General features: G+C 42.6%; 1 protein-coding gene and 1 long non-coding RNA gene across 2 annotated transcripts in view; one reads left to right on the top strand and one right to left on the bottom strand.

Moving 5' to 3' along the window:
* The window catches only part of LOC148904124 (uncharacterized), a 388,679-nt gene that overhangs the window by 43,419 nt on the left and 324,521 nt on the right, over positions 1-20,739 (bottom strand). The gene's annotated exons all lie outside the window — the stretch shown is intronic.
* Positions 14,528-20,739, top strand: part of itga5 (integrin, alpha 5 (fibronectin receptor, alpha polypeptide)) — a 40,582-nt gene continuing 34,370 nt past the window's right edge. The window contains exon 1 of the mRNA XM_089014494.1: positions 14,528-14,947. Within this exon, the coding sequence (XP_088870620.1) occupies positions 14,742-14,947 (206 nt within the window). The 5' untranslated portion in view covers positions 14,528-14,741. The remainder of the gene's footprint in view (positions 14,948-20,739) is intronic.

Genomic DNA, 20,739 nt, shown 5'->3' with positions numbered 1-20,739 from the left:
GTTTTGGGAGACTTTAGGTCATTTTTATCGGTGTTTTTCATTTGACTAAAAATATCAGCCTGCGTGTTTTGAGTATTTTAGATGCTATAAAACGTTTTTCTGATGTCAGTGCGGAAACAAAAAAGTGGTATCGGTTGTCCTTTAACACAGCGCATCATTCACTACACTGCATATATTTTGACGCATCACCAAACACAAATGAAGATGCAAAAATTGCACAAGTGATGTTTATTCAGTAGCTAGCAAACACCAATGTGTGCATAAAAAACACAATGAGCTATTTAGCTATGCTTATATTTATGGTTGAAATACAACCGAATATGTTTGATAAAATGCATTCTGTTGTGTGTTGTTATCTTGACTGAAAAATAGTATGGACAAATCAGGAGCTTTCATTTGTGCACCAAATAGCATTCCCACCTATGTCAAATGGCCACATTTATAATCTCACAGACAATTTGGGCTGGGGATCTCAAGTCCAGGCTCGGGTTGCAGTTTTGACTACAGGCACATCGTGAGACCAACAGGTGATGCCTTTAGAAAGGCCTTGGCACAACGCTGCCATCGCTAGAAAACCACTTCTGAAAATTAATTACACCTCCCAGATGACTTCAGAGGGTTATTTATGGTTCATCTTGAGGGATTTTACCGAAACAGGATCCCCTCGTGCTTCCTGTGAAGGACTGAAAAGATCTATGTAGAATACATTTGGACTTGCCGGAGTCATTTTTGCTCATCGCAGCTCTTACATCTGTGAGCTAATGTCAATGTTTTAAGTATTAGGAAATGTTTAATAGATAACAGACCATTTTAAGCAAGAGCCTCTTTAAGGCTCTCGGAATGTTAAACGCGTTTCTGTTTACACTCTTCCTGACTGTCCAGCTGCATCAACATTGAACTTTTACTTCCACGGTTGAAAATGTTGACGGCAAAAAAATATATATCACAAAACTCTTCACAAAAAGTGTTAACCTAAAGCCTTTTAAACATATGGAGAACAGCTGTTGTTGTTTTGGCTCCTATAAATCCAGACCCATATAATTTAGGAATTAACTTTTTTTTTTTTTTTTTCTTAATGAAAGAAAAGTCATGTGATTCTTAATTTATGTTCTTTGTTTTACCTGACCCTGACAAATTAGTAGACATGGAGATTTTGTATTAGGAGCCAAGAGGTCAACACTGGATTCATCCCGCGCTCCAGCTGCTCCCAGTGAAAACATTATGGTTGAGCGCATTCGTGACATATGCTACTTTTCCCACCCCACATCCACGGAGCTCACACAGACAGGATTTCGTTTGGTTTGAATAATCCCATCCAGCGTCCTGTTGCAAGATCAACTGACAAACAGCAGTGAGTTCTTTTAATGAATGTTCATGGTGTAAAAGAAATTGCTCGAAGCAAAACCATGTTCTCTCTCATTTCAGCAATTCTTAGGTATTCGGCAAACAAACAATTGTGTGTTTAGCGACAAGAAGACCTTTGAACCAGAGCGCTTAGACCCAAAAGGAAACCATAGTGGTGGATCTACCATTAGTAAAACAAAGACAACCAAACTCCTTGTAGAACTCCTAACCTTAAACCTAATACGAACCCTTAACCTAACCAAAAAATGCTAATACTGAACCGTAAAGACCAATCCTAACTAATATTACTGAACACTTGTGCTCAAATTAATTCAACTGCAAATTAGAATCATGGCAGAACTTTTTTCTCTCCACAAAGGTGAATCCTTCCGTCCAATCAACCTGAAGTGTATGATACGTACTCGTCAAGCTTATTTAAAAGCGGGCGTTTACCTGTTTTGACGGCCATAGGTCAGTATCATCCAATCAAAATTACGCTTTCTGCCAACAGCAGCCCAAAATGGAAATGAACAGTGAAAAAGCGAGAATATGTATTTAGTTTTATCGGCGAGCCAGATGGAATCATCAAAAGAGCCATATATGGCTCGTGAGCCATAGGTTCCAGACACCTGCCCTAAAAACCCTAACCTAACCTAATGCTAACGCTAACACTAAACATAAGCCTAAACCTAACCCTAACTCTACTCCTAACCCTAACTCTGACCCTAACCCAAATCCCTAAACCCTAACCTAACCTAACCTAACCTAACACTAACACTAAACATAAGCCTAAACCTAACTCTAACCCTAACTCTACCCTACACCTAACCCCTTAACCCTGTCCCTACCATCACCCTACCCTGACCCAAACCCTAACCCTTCCCTTAACTCTAACCCTATTCCAAACCCTAACCTAACCGATAACCCAAACCCAACCCTAACCGTCACCCTCATTCCTAACCTTAACCCTAACCCTAAAACCAACACTAACCCTCACCCTAACCACAATCCCAACCTCTAACACTAAAGCCCTAACCCTGATGAATCTTAACCATAACTAATCTTAACCCGAGCCACAACCCCTAACACTTACCCCAAACCCTCACCCATAATTCTACTCAATTCTTTTAAATGGCGATTAAATCGTACAGAGAAATGAAAAATTCACAATGTGCTATCGTCAAGTTTCTCCAACAACTTGAGCTTAGTTACAGCAAGTAATTGGCTTCCCCCCCAACCCCCCCGGACCCCTACGTGCGCACACACAATGTAACCGTCGGTTTCAGTAGATTGGAAAGCGCCGTAGTGTGTCAGCATGTGACCCCGTTCTCAGGTTCCTGCAGAGTGTGACCACTCACTCAGGGAGGAGAGATCACCCCTATGTCCCCTAAACAGGCTAATCACAGACTAAACTACTGAGCTCCACCTCTTGGCCGGCGAACTGGCAAGTCTTTGTAGACTCACCTGAGGGTTTCCTTTCTTGTTTGTTTGGCAATGATGGATTTAGAGCCATACAAAAGCCTTTTATGCCCAGTTTTCTGCGGCAACTGCTTCTGTTTGTTACGTGAATGCTCAGGGACGACGAACCTATGCACATGACACTTTTTTATGGATAAATAGATGGATGGAAAGATGGATAGATCAAAAATTAGGGAAAAAGGAACAAGCAAAAGCATGAGAAGAACAAAGCAAAGCCTCTGTCATCCAAACACAAAGCACCTCACCCTAACGTCATGACTATCGGCGCCTCCTTCAATCGACTGAGGCAGTAAAGCACCCCACCCAGCTGAGGCAAGCCTGTATTCCACCTGGGCCTTAACATCATCAGCCTGGCTCACAGCACAACTTCGAGTCATGGAAGCAATTACAGACATGACAACACGCCGCGCTATGGTGATAGAGCATCAGGGAAAGTAACTTTATGACACATTTGGCTCTGTATCTCAGTTCAATTCTCAGTATCTCAGTTCGGGGGATGTCGTCACATGGATTGTTCTCATCACTGGGGAGGAGCAGAACTTCGAAAGTGATAACTTCCAGAACTTCCCTGGAAGCTGTAGGGCTTAGGCATGAAATATTACTGATTGCCTTATCGTAGCTGTGCCTCAATCAGTGTATATATTTTTTGGTGGAATGTTAGGAGTGGAGATACAGGCAGTAAGGATGCCAGTAAGTGTGTCAAAAGACACAAGTATACTACAAAGATGATAATACGTATGAGCATTAACATAGCATACCATTTTAACTGTAACCCTAATAATTCCAGAAAACTCTGACAGACAAATTTTTCAGCATGTGTACATTATTATAATCGTTTGTACCATATTTTCCGGTGTGTAAGGTGTGCCCAAAAGTCTTCATTTTCTTCAAAAGATGACCCTGTGCCATATATGCAGGTTCATCTTATATGCAAAGTCATATTGAGCCACAATTGATGTCAGCAGTAGTGCGTCACCCTAGCCTTGACTGTAGCGCCTTATAATTGGAAAACTTTGTTTTGATATTATATTTGGAAAACTATTTTCATTCATTGAAGGTGCGCCTTATATATGGAAAAAGTTTGAAAATACACCAGTCATTGGGGGTGCGCCTTATATTCTGGTGTGCCTTATACATCGGAAAATACGGTATTTGAATACAAAGACTGAAAAAGATCTATTTTATTGATCATGCTGTAGTTTGTTTTCTACACACGAGTATTAGTTCACATGGGACGGAGAAAAAGATGTGGACCATTTCGTAAATATGGAAGGCTTTATTTACAGCAGAACACGAGCCGATCTTACGCCGATGGCTAACAGAAAACAGACGTGTGCGAGGAACGAGGCTGAAGCTGACACGCAGATGAGTGTTAACTCCCATTTGGGAATGTGAGCCTTGCCCATGCACCGAGAGCAGCACATGAGTGATAAGAGGTGCCAGAATAGAAGAAGCATCACACTCAAATGAGATTATTCTCCAAAGTTGACAGACAAAAAGTATCTGACGTGTTCAAAGACAAAGAACGTGACCATATGCACATTCTCAAAAACTTCTTTTTGAAGTCATACCAATGTGAATCGGGATCCATACGTGAATTCTCAAAGAAGCACGAACGTTAACCACGGCACACATAGATTTGATAATCCCCCCCCGAATTTGAGCATTGATTCTCTCGATCAATCAAAGTCAGTAAAATCTCAAGTTAGTGATCTGTCACTTTGATTTGATTAGCTTTGGTACCCTAAAGTGCCATGAAAGGATTAGTTTACAGCCAAAACGTCTCTAGTTACTACTTTACTCTCCTACCGATGGTAAATTTAAATTGAATGAGGCCGTTTTTCGTAGACATCTGCTCATGTGGGTGTCATAAACTACGAGAGCCTGGTTGACCATGTTTGGAAATTTGGCATACTGCGCTGCGCCTAGGACGTAGGAGAATGTTTGCACCAGACAAATCAAAGACAGAAAATACAGCTGACTGTAGACCAGGTAAAAGCAGGTCTAAATTGTGACATCATGTGATGTCACAATTTATAGGATTGGCATGCCATCTTGTGCATTATCTGGGACGCTACATTGGAGTCCAGACGGCTCGAATTGATACGGAAGTACTTCTTTAATCGATTGCAAACATGTATGCTTTCCTCTTCAGAACGATTTGAATCATATTCGTAACTGAATCTCCGAATCTGAACTCTCTGAAGCCATTGTTTTGATTCTGGAGCAAGGCATTTTGTGGAGGAGTATCCTGGCGTGACGTCACGAACTGGGGGCGGGACTTTCTGAATCACGCCACTTCCGAGTGCATTTTGTGGCAGTTTCGGACACTAAGTCATTTTTGTTGGTGTTTTGCATTTGAGTAAAAATATCATCCTGCGTGTTTTGGCTATTTTCGATGCTATAAAACGTTTTTCTGATGTCAGTTAGGAAACAAAAAGAAATGGTGTCGGTTGTCCTTTAAGGTACAAAAACAAAATGTCGCTCTATCCGTGTGTCTTTTTCCCACCACATTCATTGAGGAAATGTGAGCATTAGCTGGTATTGTGATTCATCTCTACCACCAGGAGACGAAACGTCTCACTTGCGAGAGCCGCTGACCATTCATGGTAATACCTGTCGAGCGAGGACACCAACACTAACTGTGTGCTCTCTCATACTGATTCATTTCCTCTAATGAAGACCGCCTCCATGTGCTTTGTGACTCAAAGCTGTCTCCCGATGTTCCTCTAAATAAGGCAGCTTTTTCTGTTGCTCACATTGTCTCAAAGGCACAGCGTTTGCACTTTTTGAACAGGAAGCCTCCTTTTCCCACTCTTCCAGGTTCTCCCTCACACATGGCTGGCTGGGTCTGCAAACATCTTATTCATGGAAAAAAAAGCATGATGAATCATCTGATTTCATGTCTCAATGTCCCAGATTGCACAATCAAGCCAATCCTCCCCAGCATTTTGATTTGAAAAATAACCTTTATAAGTAACTGCAACATTGCTCTGAAACTACAGACGTTACCATATTTTCCGGGGTATAAGACGCCCCTGTACAAATTTCAACAATATCTTGAAGTTCAACATAAATAACCATGTTAAAATAAATGAAATGCTGCCCCCTTGTGGGCGGAAAAAACATTGCCATGACCAGTGCTTTATCGGCACCCAAACAAGAAAAAAGAAAACCAGAACAAATTCAAGAATGGCGCTCGAGGTCATATTTTCAACGCTCAAATGAATTTGTGAATGGCAGTGAATGAGGTAACATGCATGTTTTTGACCACATCAATTCTGCACCACAGCTGTAACGGATATTTAAACCGTGAACATCAGTTCAACATGCCGTCTTCAGTATTTACACATGTGAGGTTGCCAAACATTCTTGTTATGACATCCAGTTGGTGCGTGAGTGTACTGTATGATTGGGTGTATTACAGCCATCGTGAATTTGACTACAGGAGGAAGTGAAAGCGAACTGCAGCTTCTCTGTTCCCATTTTTTATTAGCCGTCAAGCACAGTGACATCTGAGGTCCCGTGGCAGCATTTGCTTTATTGTAGCAACTCCGTTTCACTCCATCACAGGATAATGTGGACAAACCTCCACTGTTCTGTTGTAGTTTCATACAAAGTTCACCAGTGATGAGCTCATTTCTTCCTATGGGTGTTCCACTTGTGAAAATGTGAAACAAAGGTTTGCTGTTGAATCTCTATTTCATCATTCTACCGACCCCAAAAGAGGACTTGTTATATATAAATGTCAAGTGAAGATGATCACACCTGAATAATCAGTTTAATATGACATGACTGGTTTCATGCAATCCATGCCTTGACCGTAATTGGGCGTGGCTGTCACATACACACATTTCAACATCTTCAACAACATACAGCTGTTGTTAAGACTCATTTCATCTTGCGACGTTCTGTATTTTCATCAGCGCCATGCAACACAACATTCCTAAACACAAACACAGGAACTCTGGGATTGTTTGACTCCCCGAAGAACACCGTGCCTGTCGAATACAAAGCTACTCAGGCCACTACAAGCCAGTACAAAATGTATCGTCCTGCCGCTATTTATAGTCCACAAATGGCTCTTGGAAGAAAGGATTCCTTGCGGCCTGGAGAGGAGTCATATAAACTACAGCAGATTGACTATTAAGGACAGTCCTGAAAGCAAAGCATTTCATTGGAAAGATTTTCCAAGACTATCCCTGAGCTCCATTCAGCTGCAATAAAATTTCTTTCCTCCGTTCTTTAATTGTATTTTTTTCCTCCCTGCAGACTATTGTTTTTAGTTCCTGGAAGTACAGGATCACGTTGTTGGCATTCTTATTTAAAAAGATATGCTTGCCCAACATTTTATTAGTTGACTGCAGGATCTATATCTCATTGATCGAGATTCCAGCGCAGAGGTACCAGGTTCAATTCTAGCTTCGGCCTTCCTGTGCCTGCGTGGGTTTTTTTCCGGGTGCTCCGGGGCACTCCCACATTCCAAAACCATGCTTGGCAGGCTGATTGAACTCTCAAGAAGTGACCCCTGTGTTCATTCATGCTATTTTCACTGTGACTTTATTTTATGAAACATTTAAGAAAACAATTCTTAGAAGAAATTCAGACTTTGGTGAGGATCAGGATAGATAAATGAATGCCTGAGTGAATTAATTCAAACGGAACTGTTTCAACATTTTTCGCACCTTACCTTCCTTACCCAGCTGGGCTAATAATGGAACAGACCACCCGACACCGCTGATGTGACCAGAGAATAACCAGACGTAAGAAGCATACACAACCACTGCGCATTGAAAACATACATTTTGGTCAGTTCTGAAATGAGCCGAGGGGGCTCTCGTATTAACCAGACTGTTGAACAAATAACTGCACGGTTCAATGAGGTAAACGTAGGGGGCCAGAGAACAGGTGCGGAATACACATAAGGATGTGTCACGTTTCAGAAAATCTGCGTCTGAACGATAATAACACAATTGACCTTTCATTAGAAGACACCTCACTTCAAGCGTCTGTTTCTTCTGGTTCGTTCTCATGCCTCAACTCTGTTTAGCTTGAAACCCAATCCAGACTGAGGACGGGACATTCACCCAAACTGCTGACATTGCAATGTCAATCACTTCCAATGCTCCGTCTGTCCTTGCCCGGTATTGGGATAGACCTCCCACTTGAACTCAATTTAACCCCAAACACGCGTCAGCGCAAGCCTGATCGTACGCCCATTGATGGCTTCTATATAAGGCAAGCCTACATCGGCTCGCACGTGAAACTAAACAACTGGCATCAAAGAAGGTCGGGAGGTGTCACAGTGTAAAGTCTGTTGTGTATTCACCCTGCACGTGACATTTATTTGAACGTGACCGTTCATGCTAGCATGCGCCAGTCTTTACGAGTAAGCTGTCTGCATTTCCGCTTGTGTTAGCGTTTTTTTTTAAATCATTTCAAATAATGTACGGTGTACTACAACCTTTATACGGGAATTGTAAAGAAGGGCAGCTATTAGCCAAGGTTGACAGCTATGCTACTTCATTTTTCTTGTGAAATAGATTTCTTTTTTTGTATACTTTTCAATATTATCAACCAATATTACGTTGTTTAGTTTCAATATGTCTGTCTGAATGCTTTTCTATTTCCATGTGTGTTAAACATATACGCTATGGAGTATAATCACAATGAAATTGTCCTGAGGCATTGACACCAAGAGAAAGAATACAGTACTTTCATTTGATTCTCATACTCATGACTTCCTTCTGAAACACACACACACACACGTATTGTGGAAGATACTGAGTTCGACACTGCTGAGTCGTGGTTCACTCGCCTGTCTTTAGCTGCTAGCACTGTGGTTTTTTTATTCCGCTCAGTCCAAACGGTTGTTTGCATTTATTGGCCCTATTTTCAGGCCCAGCGCACGGCTCTAGCAAAAAGCGCAGTTTAACAGTGGGTAAAAGTGGAATTTTCTTTCTTTTGCTGTTTCACTCGACTAGTGCAGGTAGAAGAGGCAGTTTACGTCATTCTGGGAGAGAAATCAGGCGACTCGGGCCTATCAAAGCAGGTCCCAGTTCATTCTTTTTCAATTCAGCCCAGAAAGAGGCTAATGTAGTAGATTGGTATGCATCTTCACTTGCGGATGAAGTCAAGTTGGCGACTGTGGATGGGTACTTGGTAACGGCCTTTCAGCACCCAGGTGTGAATAAATGCAATGTGACAATGTTAAATGTGACATATAAGTTGTTTGGGCAGAATTTTGTCTTTGCTTTTTTGTTTCTAGCCTCATCTCAATTTGAAGTTTCGGTCCATTGTTCGAAGGGGACTCTACCAGAGGCAAACAAAAGTTCCACTCGGCGAGGATTAGGCCACTGTCGTTGTACGCAATCTAACATCCCATGTAGACGTGGCATTTCCCCAACATTGTTAATTTTTGCGTAAACAAGCAGTGCGGCGGAAGAACTTGCAGAGGTTGAGGCAAAACATGTCGGCCTCAACATAGGGCCGATTAATTGCGGCAGAGGTATGACATTACCCGTGCTGTTTTCATTGGCGCACTCAAGTGGTCACTGTGACACACGCTTTAAGGCCTTCTACTGGGTGAGGAACCATATTTGGTAAGCGGGAGAGAGATTTCAAATTGGAAGCTCCATGACTTCATCTGATTATTTTGTCCCTCCCCACATTTGCTTTCTCTTTAATTTATTTCCTGTACGGCATTTGTGAGTCAACTAGACACACACAGGAAAACAAGGGTGAAAATGCTATATAAGGTATGTTTGTGTTTGCGGCTCCAGCACCCGTGCGACACTCACGACGATAATGCATTTCAGATAATGGATTGATGGATGAGGACAATGACCGTGCCACAGCATGAAAGTCTCTCGGCCCCCCCCCTCGTACCCTTTACTGCATGTACATTGTTCATTTCAACGTTACGACCGCCGCCGCTAATTGATTTAACTAAAGAGCCTCTCTGAGGATTTCCTTCATCTAAAAGAATCACATTGCGTCGCGTTGCTAAGCGCGTGTGTTGAAAACAAAGGGCGGGCCGCTCCGCAACCGAGGCCAGCTCATGACTTCCGCCTGTTCATGACTCATCTGTCATCCAACGTGCCGTATCGCGCAGTCTGGAACAATCAGCATCACTCCAGGGAGATGGGAGACCAAAAGAATTGAGCATTTATGTGGACCAAAGTGACCGAGAACAAGAACTTCATGAAACAGGAAGCCAGAACGGGCTTTTACACCCAAGGAATTTCCTGTCTGCTTCGCGTGTGCTGCTCCAGCTGAGGATTGACGTGAGGAAACAGGAGGAGGAAGGAAAATGAAGATGTGTTTTGAAGGAAGGCAAGCTTAGATTTTGGATCACAATTCGTCTCAAAGTCCATTTGAAGCAGAAGTTCACTTTCTCTCATTGATGTGGGTGTCCCCCACATCCCTCTTTTCTCAAGAACCACATTTTCCATCGTCAAATCCAATGCCCTCACTTGACAGCATCTGATTCAAAAGCAGAAAGGAAATGGCCCCAAGGAACAAACAGACATTAAATCCTCTGATTGTTTCGAATTGCGTACAAACCGCGAAGCCACGACTTATTTGCTCTCTGTACTCCAGTGGTCGAGCGGTACTTATTCTGTGACTCAACAGTGGCCTAAAATCTGGCCTCGGGGTGTCTGTGGACCTCCACCCCACCAGCGTCAGCCCACCTAAAAGGATTAAATGAGGGTGGGAGTAGGCTGTTGTACAAGAGTCTACCTAAAAGCCTGTCATTAAGTGCATTTGCGTGGATGGCCACTGTGTCCCAACAAGAAGGTGATACCAACAAGGAGTCGTTAGAGTGACTCCCTTTTCACACTGCATTTGCTTATCCTCTCAAAGGGTTGTGTGGCAGGACAGATCCAATTTAAATCCGCTTTCCTGTGGTTTAAATTCTAGTCTTCTTTCTGTCACCGGACTGTCAGCTCCTCCTGATGCGTGTAATAGAAAACATTTTTTTGGTCTGCCTGAACATCCTGCGATGTGTAGTATGGCCTGCCAAATTCCCAAACACGGGAAACTAGACTTGCCCTGGCATAAGAATAAAATGAATATGCTCTCTTGTTTTCCCCTCGCACATGTATGCGTCTGTCTATAGAATAGTGTCTTTTTAAACTTGTCATTGTATAAGCACAGTGTGGTCAATACTCAATGGGCTGACCCTCATTTAGCTCTTTTTTTTTTTACCATGGGTTCTTTACACTGTTAACCTACTGATGACGCAGCATTGCGATCAATCAGTCTTACGCATGACTCGAGTCCATCTTGACACGATCGCAACGGCCGAGGATCAAACCACCAAACACTTCCTTGGAAAACGACCAATCTCCTGCTGAGCCATGTGAAAAGGGGGGTTATGTTTTTGGAGTGGAATTAAAGGCAAATGACATGATATGCCTCTAGGGTGTGTGAAGGTGTCAAAATGATTTTTCTGATCATTTCCTACCCCCCAAAAATGTACTAAAATAATTTCCACTTTTCAAGAAAGACAACACATGGTATAAGTACCATCTTATCCTGATCTCAACATCGCACAGAACCCGTGGACTGACCTTGAAAACATAATCTATATTATAGATAATGTTGCGATTATGTTCAAGGTGATTACGACCAATCATTTTGTCAGCTGCTCATATATTATAGTTTCTATAATATATGAGCAGCTGACAAAATGATTGGTCGTAATCACCTTGAACTTTTAGTTTGGACACCTTCATTGTTATTGTCAAGTGACACTTTTCTATCATACTTGCGAAGATATGACCTACTTGTTGAACTATTAATATGCTGACCTCTCCCATTAGATCGCAAACATTCATTCACACTTCAAGAGTGAGTCAATACGTGCCTGACATGACTGACTGTCCATACATAAAAGCGGCAAGCCTATTTTTAAAGCATTCCGTCAGCTGTGTCGCATCGTGCGAAATGCTCCGCAAGCGTGTGCGGGTATGTGTCTGTTATAGCTGTGTTACCATGGCGGCAGAGTGGTGATGCCAAAGCTGAGGCGCTGAAATAAGACCACACCCCCTTTTTTCATCACACTTGGAGCGTGATGGAAAATAGTGCTCACTAAGTCAAAGCCAATTGTTACGCGAAACTGACAGCAGGGTGTCATTGTGGTAAGGACTTCTTCCTCACAGTTTGAAGGTCCTTAGTGTCAACCTTGGCTCCAGCCTTTCTGTATGGAGTTTGTATGTTTAAAATTGATCTTTAAATCACTTGTATACAAAGTGTTGGGTCTCTGGAGTGTCTGCCCAGCCATCAAGTGTCAACTTGAACAAGTTAATCTAGTCCCTCATTCTGAAAATCTCTTGTTTTAGCACGTTTCTTCATCAACGACGGCGTCAGCATCAAGAGTAACTCAATGTTTGGTATATTACTGATAGAGATTAGACAGAATAAGAAGTTATCATATTTAAGAGTTTCATGCTGTTATATGCTTAGTCAACATGTGTGACTGAAGTCATATCTCTGACAATTACTCAAGGACACTTTGACAAGGTCGCAATCGACAGGAATTGAACCCTACGACCTCTAGGGCTGTTAGATGAACACCCTGCCACTGAGCAATGCTCCCCCTGTATTAGAAAAGCAGGTTATGAAGACACCAGGGGACATTGATTAATTTTTGAAATATATACAATACAATACATATTGATTTATATTGCGCTTTAACAAAAGCTAAAGCTGTAACAAAGCGCTTAACATGGACAGCTATCATATACCGTCAATAAAGAAGTTTCAAAGATAGTAGAAAGCCCCAGGGAGTGCAACCAAGATCAAGTCGGAATCATGCTCAGTCGAATTTCCATCATTGAAGATGATAAAAAAATGGCGGCGAGACAACGTCCCGCACCAGATTGTCGTCAGCCACTCTATTTGTCCTTATCCTTTAAAAGGTCAGAAAGGTAAAAGCTATCTGAAGATAAGAGGTGTAAGGTAGCAGACAGCCACTTAGAAAGACAATTAGGAACGTAAACAAAATAATCTGCTTGTTTAGACGAAGCTGATTTGAGGTTCCTCCCACATTCCAAAAGCTTCCATCGCAGATGACCTCATTCATCGGTGCGAATGAAAGAAAGAAAAAACAGATTGATTGTTTGTCTATGTGTGAAATTGATTAGACACGGGTCGACTGCGGTAAGATCCAACTCACCCTAACGAGTACACGATATAGAGAGAATAAATGGGTGGAGCATGCATCAAACATAAAAAAAAACATTAAGATTAATGGTCCTTAGCACAAAATAGATGTCAAATCAGTGCTTTCGAGCTTTTAAATCACAAACATTTAATTATCCACTAACATTTTTTTTAACTCCGATTGCTAATATGATAATCATGAGAGCATTAAAACCGTCTTCGCTTCACCTCAAAGGCACGATTTTGGAATGCAGACGAGCAAAACATGCAAACTGTACACACAAGGGCAGAGATGAAATCTGAACCCATAACCTTTCGACTGTGTGGCAGATGTGCGAACCACGAACGTCTGTAATATCCATGAATTTATAATAACCATGAATATTCAGCGCGAGTCTTAAAAGGTAAAATATAGCTATATGCGGTGGAATCTTTGTCAAATACGCTCAGTAGAAGTCATTTGAAGCCATTTTACAAATTATGGACACAACTTGTCTGGAGACGTCGTTGTCCTTTAATCGAATGTTCGAAACTACAGCAGTTGCTCAGCTTGATCAATCAATCTGTGTGTATTTTTCATTGAGAAAAGCATTTGACGTGGAAGGTTTCGACCCTTTAGGGGCCACTCCAGCCAGCAGCTGCAAAAAGGCCCTTCCCGACATGGCGGATTACTGCCGTCACTCAGTTCGCTACCCATGTTGGGGTTCTCTGCCTATAAATACGATCATGGATGGGAGAGTTCATATTGCTGCTACCACGTGACCAAATTTGGGCCCATGGTTGTATCTCGGAAGGCTTCTTAGCGTCCCGCTCTGGCCTCCCGTGTGGAGTTTGCAAGTTCTCCTCGGGCTCGCGTGGGTTTTCTCCGGGTCCTCCGGTTTCCTCCCACACTCCAAAAACAAAAAAAGTGTGAGATGGTTGTTTGTCTCTGTGTGCCCTCCGATTGGCTGGCAACCAATTCAGGGTGTCCCCCGCCTCGTGCCCGAAGACATTTGGGATAGGCTGCAGGACCCCCCCCCCGACACCCGAAGGAGGAATAAGCGGTACGGAAAATGGCTGCATGGATAATAATAATAATGATTATTTTTATTAGCGTTATCATCATTATGGTTATCATTATCATTATTTAAACTTAAACATGAAAATACGTAGAAAAAACGGATGTGCAAGAAAAGCGTGAATTGATTTTCAAATCAGCGTCCAAATACGTACTTCAGGGGGGAGACGCATCTCAGTTTTAAATTTGCTGTTAAGCAAAGGGCAATTGAACGCATGGCGATATATCAAATCATTTGTGTCTCAAAGGGTGATCAAAAGGAGCACTGTCCAGCCGGTTAATCATCGTCAAATCCCCGATAGGTATGTGCCACAAAAGTGCGAACGGTATCACATTTTCAACACAGAGGCAAACAAAGATTACTGGATGAAGTTTGTTTCTTTTCGCAGGGAATCACAGACTCCTCCCCCGCCGTCCAAACTTTTGGTTCCCGGCTGTGGGAACTCCCTGCTCGAAGTTTGATGACGAGAGGAAGCAAAGGGGGCGAGGAGGTCTTGGAGCTCAGTAGCGTTTGGAGCGCACACAAGAGCTGACGGTGCGTTCGCGACTCCAGTGCTTTGCTTCCGTCCAAGTTGTGGGGATGCAGTTGTAGTATCTTTTTTTTCTCTTTTTTTGAACCCACAAATTCCTTACGAGGCGCAAGACGTACATCATTTTTGCCATTTTTGTCCCCCTCCCGCTGTCCGTCAAAATGTGCTTGCGGCGAATTCGCTCAAAGATACCGGGGAGAGAAGCTCTCGCGGTCCGCTCGCTGCTGTGCCTCGCCGGGGTGCTGCTCGCTCCTCCGACCTTATGTGGAGCCTTCAACCTGGACGTGGACAACCCGACGGTTTACAGCGGGGATAACGGCACTTACTTTGGATACGCGGTCGACTTTTATTTGACAGATTCTGCCAGGTGAGTTCATAAAAGATCACAACACATTGTTTTTGATTTTGCATCTATCATTTCGTGTATTCAGTCTTAATGGTTACTTTATGAGCCCAGATTTTGCCTCTGTCCCCACAATTCAATCATCTCGATTTCACCCACTTTTGCTATCCTATTGTTCTTTCATAGTGTCACTTTCATCTGAATAGAAGACTGTTAAAGGACAACCGACGCCTCCGGACAAGTTGTGTCCATAATTTGTAAAATCACATCAAATGACTTCTCCTGAGCGTATTTTACAAAGATTCCACCTCATATAGCTATATTTTACCTTTTAAGACTCGCGCTGAATATTCAGGAAGTCTTGTTTTTGAGTTCAGGAACGCCAAGACCAAGAAAGCGACACACAATGCATTTTGCGGTACTTTGTTTGGTCTGAAAACTTTGTGTTGATGGCGAAATTAGAAGGAAAACATGTAAATAACGCAATGGTGAATCGTTGTGTGTAGCACCAAGACTACTATTTGATACTAGTTGACACAAATTCCCAGCAGACAAACCAGCCCATTTCCAACGGAGCTTGGGTGCCATCTTGTGCATTTTCTGGGACGCTACATTGGAGTCCTGATGGCTCAAAATGATACGGGAGGACTTGTTGAATCGATTGCAAACATTTATGCTTTCCTCTTCAGAACTATTTGAATCATATTCATAACTGGATGAGTAACAAGAAAGCATCTTCTCCCAATCTGAAGCCATTGTTTTGATTCTCGAGCAAGGCAAGACGTCTTGGCGTGACGTCACGAACAAGGGGGCAGGACCTTCTGAAACTCTGTATCTCCGAGGTCATTTTGAAGTCGTTTTGGGCCACTTGAAGTCATTTTTATTGGTGTTTTTCATTGGACTAAAAATATCAGCCTGTGTGTCTTTGGTATTTTAGATGCTCTAAAACGTTTTTCTGATGTCAGTTGGGAAACAAAAAAATGGTGTCGGTTGTCCTTTAAGTGTGTATGATGACCCTGTTTGTGATGCTGCCCTGCTTAACTGTTGGAATTCTTCCAACTTTATATAGTAAGAGAGTGGAATTGACAGAAATGTGATTGATTGGATGGGATCGGCAGGCATTTGTTATTATTTTACGCAAATTGGCTCATCGGTGGAGAGTCAAATTTGCAGATTGATCAATGACAACATTGGATCTGCAAAAAAAGGACCTCAAAGCAGTCTCTTTCATTCCAGACGTGTACTGCCATCGTTAGTAATTGAAGGGTTTTCAGTGTATACGTGGATTTTAAAAAAAGTAGTAAAAACTCCAATGTTTTAAAATGATGTGTTTGGCGCAAACATTCCACGTGTTTTGAATGTTTATCAGTTTTGGTGTCAATGACATGCTAATTCTGGCTATTTGTGGGTTGCGCTGTTCTAAATCATCTGCGAATAATGGGGCCTACTGTACACCAAATGAACAAGTTGGTCCATGTTCTGATTGATTTGATTCTCCGATAGGTGATCAGCTCCAAAATTTTGATTGTGCGAAACCTTGTGGAGAGCCTCCGTGGTTTGACAGTTTCCTTCCTGTCTCTGTTTTTTATTAGGTGTTGCAAATGGCAAATGGGAAAGAATGTCGTCACAGTTTTGCTGACTGATGCTATTTTTTTTGGGTGTGCTGCTCTGGTCCTAAAGTTAAATGAGCCTTGGATGCAAACTCCTGCGATTGTAATCATCATTAGCTGCCAAAATGTTACGCTCAGGAATAATCTGACTTCCTGCTTGAAAGTATCCAACAGCTCAATCTTACTTTCCTCGTCCTTCCCTAAAAACTGTCTCTTTCAAAGCGCCGCTATCTGTCTGCCTGGGATGATTTGATGATTTAGGACCCGAAGCTTGCCTCACTGCAATGTCTGCCCACTCCCTCCGCCTCCTTAAGACCTCATAGGCTGATGTCATTCGGCAGGGCTTTTTAATTCCGACGCCCGCTGCCCCCTCCACGCTCAGTCTGGCCTTCCCCATCGTCTCTCTTCACCTCATTAAGTATGAGGAGACGTCATCTTATTGACGATTGAACTTTTAATGCAGCGTGAAGCTCTGCCTGAGGGGGGAGATGAAACAAAGAGGTTTGCTCGAGAATTTACTCCAGAGTAAGTGAGCAGATTAGGGTGCGTTTGTATGACAGCAAGCAGTTTTTGTCCTTTTTTTCTTTCTTGGATAGCAGTGGTCTAATACTACCTGAAAGCACCATACAAAATTGAACACGAATATGCATGTCTTTGGCAGAGTCTTCACTCGTGTGCACACAGTGAAGCCAAAAGTTGCTTTGCAATAAATCTTGTTCATATTCTCTCCATATAGCAAATGACCTCTCAAGTTAAATAGAATTCATTCCAGATTTTTGTTGTTGTTGTTTTGAGATTCCAAGTCAATCCCAAAAGGAAGTCATGGAAAGAGAAATATTCTATTACAGGACCACCATAAAACCTTTACTTTGTAGTTATACTTATCTTTCACATACAAGTTACAAGAAGTTAAGCGCGCCGAGTGTAAAATCACAGATGAATCACAGTCACAGATGAACTTTGATAACAAGTGAAACAACCGACACCCCATAATTTGTAAAATGACTTGGATGAAACAAACTCATCTTATTGCCCTGGTTTAAATTTTGGAGATGACATGTCATACAAGTTGTGAAATCGACTTTTTTCTTTTGCCCTTCTCGGCAATTCTGTGGCGACATCGCAAGTGGGGGAGTCGCTCAAATCCCAAAGCGGGGTCATTCGAGGGTTGCGTGCGGAGGAGGCTCTGCCTGTCAGGATGAGTTGAACGGCTCTGGCTCCAACCTTGGCAATAAAAATATGTCTATGTTTGACAAGTTGCCAGATGCGTGTATCCAAATGTGTGTATTGTGCTTCATATCCAAAAAGTGGGACGCCGGGCCCACAAACACAAAGGCGTACTTTCTCCCACTTTAAGACTGACAATAAGTTTATGTATGCAGTGGTTGTCATGCCCTCTGGCTTTACGTAATAAAATTAAATTGGGAGGCTGGCAGGCGGCCCACCAATGAAGAAGGTCTGGGAAAATGTCCAAACAATGAGAACCCCAAGTTGGCAAATTTGTGTCTGAAATACACTTTACACAAACATGTATTTCTGCTATAAGAAGTAAAACTGGACAAAAATGTCAAATTACAACCTGGTCCTCGCATTTATATCAGCCGTCACTCGTCTTGAACGATTTACCGCAAGATATTGGCGTATGTTTTTGAGAGTTTTGCTCCTTTCACAAGGTCAGGAGCCAATGATAGGGACGCTGGTATGCTGGCTTTGCTCCAGTCTTTACTCTTGTCCATTTAAAGGTATTTCATGGACCTGTCCCATCCTCACCAACCTCATCCAAGCATGATCTTATATCTCTTATTTTGTACGTTGGAAGAGAAAATGGCTTTCCAAAGAAAGATAGAAACAAACCTATCCGACGTGATTTGTAAACAAATGAAAAGGGACATCTGTCACTGACTCTGGTGACATACTGAAGATTTGGGAGTGCTTCATGCCGAGGTAGTGGTTGGAGGAGCTGGAGAGGTCAGGACCTGTAAAAAAAAACAGACTGGGAGTGTATGAAAAATGATGCTGCTATTTTAACACCAAACTAGACTTGTGCACAAATTGTGAGTGAGGGTTTGAAAAAATTACTGCTAATAGCAAACCAGAGTTTTTGGTCTTGAGTCAGTATGTGTCTGAGAATGCTGAATTTAATGGGGAGCTCAGTTTGGTTGACATAATGATGTTGAGAATGTGCAGTGGTAGTGAAAAAGCGCTTGGCTTAGGAGGCAGATTGCCACATTAATAGAGTAGTTAGCTAGCTAATAAGCATTAAATTAAACAAGTGAGCAGTTCTGCCCATAAAGCCCATACGTATTTTCAATGCCTCAATACCTCTGTTGTTACTTTGTTGCCAGTCTCTCAAGCTGTCATGGCAACAAATTAAGTGAGTTTGCCACTTCCCCTTGAGAGACACATACCCAGCAAGCTAGCTTAGCTATTAGATGGAGCGTTGTGTTCAAAAGATGGTCTCGGACAAAACCAGATACAACTGTTTGTGAACAAGTTTCAATTACCAGCTAACTTGAGCAAATACCGGCTCGACAAGCACATTACGAGTTTTCGATACTTTTTTGAAGGTCCTTTAATATGTTTTGACGGTGTTGTTAACTTTTTAGAATATCAGTCGATCATCATCGGGTCAATACTGCCATGTATGTGTCTCACGAATGTCTGACCAAAACATTTTGAGGTCATCAGGTCCCTCTTTGCCAAAATTGACCTTTGCAGACAGGTTTCGTTAAGCTAATATTGACATTTAGACCAAGGTCCATTTAGCCCACTAAAATGGTCATGTTTTTCCACAAGGGTGAGTTCTCTTGCAAACTTGATTGCTATCATTGCTATACTTTTCCTATATGCACCAGGTTTCCTAATTAATTCTGCGTATGTCTACGCACACGTGCAAAGATATATTGCACACGTGCACACAATGGGCGCTTTGTTTTTATTGCCATCCGTTGGAGGAATGTTTTTCAGCGTGACTTTTTCTTCCTTAAATTAGCGCTGAAACCCAGTTTTAAATGTCAAACTGCTTTTCGATAGCGCCAAAGACACGGACGGCTATGGCACACTGGTGTGCTTGTTTAACACACAAAGCGCCTGTGTCGTTACACATGGACTGTGGAAAGTGGTCTTATCGATAGAATGAGCCTGTGTTTGACGTGGAAGCAGGGTGACGCTGTGACTTAAAAAAACATGTTTAAATGGCTGCCATCACGTTTGAGTTTGGGAATGCCCCCAGGACGTCATGTTTGCCCTGGGAGTTGGCTGCTCGTCAGGAGGGCCGGCTCGACTCCTATGCTATATGTAATCTGCTGATGCCAGGAGGCTGAGTCGCTCATCATTGATGGTAATCTATCTGATAAAGGCTGTCCTTTATTTAGCATTGAGATGGCATGCTCATCGTTTGGCCATATTTAACATAGAGATGAGCCACTCTGGCAACGGTGTGAATGTTTGTGTGTTTTGGGGGTGTTTCAACAGCTGCTTTCCCTGCCCCCGCCTCGTTTCATACAACAGCCTCTCTATGTTGAGGTGAGACTCGGACCCCCCGACGTGGTCATTGTGGTGAGGTGTGAACTACCGGCACTGCAGGAGTTTTTGTAGGGGCCCGTGAAAGAATTGATAGTGGAGGTAGGGTGGCGCGAGGAGGGGTTTTAAGTGGCGGGGGCGGGCAAGGGCAACACTTTGCTATACAGTCATAGGCAAACCTACAAATCATTGCAGGGTTTTCGTTCCCCTCGCCGCTTTTTAACCAAGTTGCTGCTTTTGTCAAAACAGCTGCCAGGTTGAATGTAAAACGACTGAAGAGTCACAGGGAGTTTTTGTATTGGCTGCAAAAAGCTTCACACATTTGCAAGTGATCCGATATAGCATAGTTTTTTTGTTTTTTTTTGGGCGAAAGTACAGCACATCAACCTCTTTTCCCTTTGGGGGCATATTTTTTCCATTTAATTCAATGAAGTTTCTTCAGCTGTCGTCTGTACTTCTTTGAAGGTGTCGGACGTTTCACTTCTTATCCAAGAAGCTCTGTCAGCAAACGTAAAGTTTATAAATAGAAGTAATCAGTGGAGCCGCAGGGATTAGTCCTCTGCTCCCAGAGACCAATCATAGCCCTGCAGAGAAGGCCTTGAAGGCCCTGACGGCCCATCACACACAGCTTTGTCCGTTTGTAAGATTGTGGATTTGATCCTTTGACTCTTTCCAGACCATTGA

Source organism: Hippocampus bargibanti, linkage group LG01 (genome assembly GCF_051943395.1).
Source record: "Hippocampus bargibanti isolate YZ-2025 linkage group LG01, ASM5194339v1, whole genome shotgun sequence".
NCBI classification, from domain to species: Eukaryota; Metazoa; Chordata; class Actinopteri; order Syngnathiformes; family Syngnathidae; genus Hippocampus; species Hippocampus bargibanti.
Note: the sequence above shows the minus strand (reverse complement) of the source record. Positions and strands in the feature narration are given on the sequence as shown.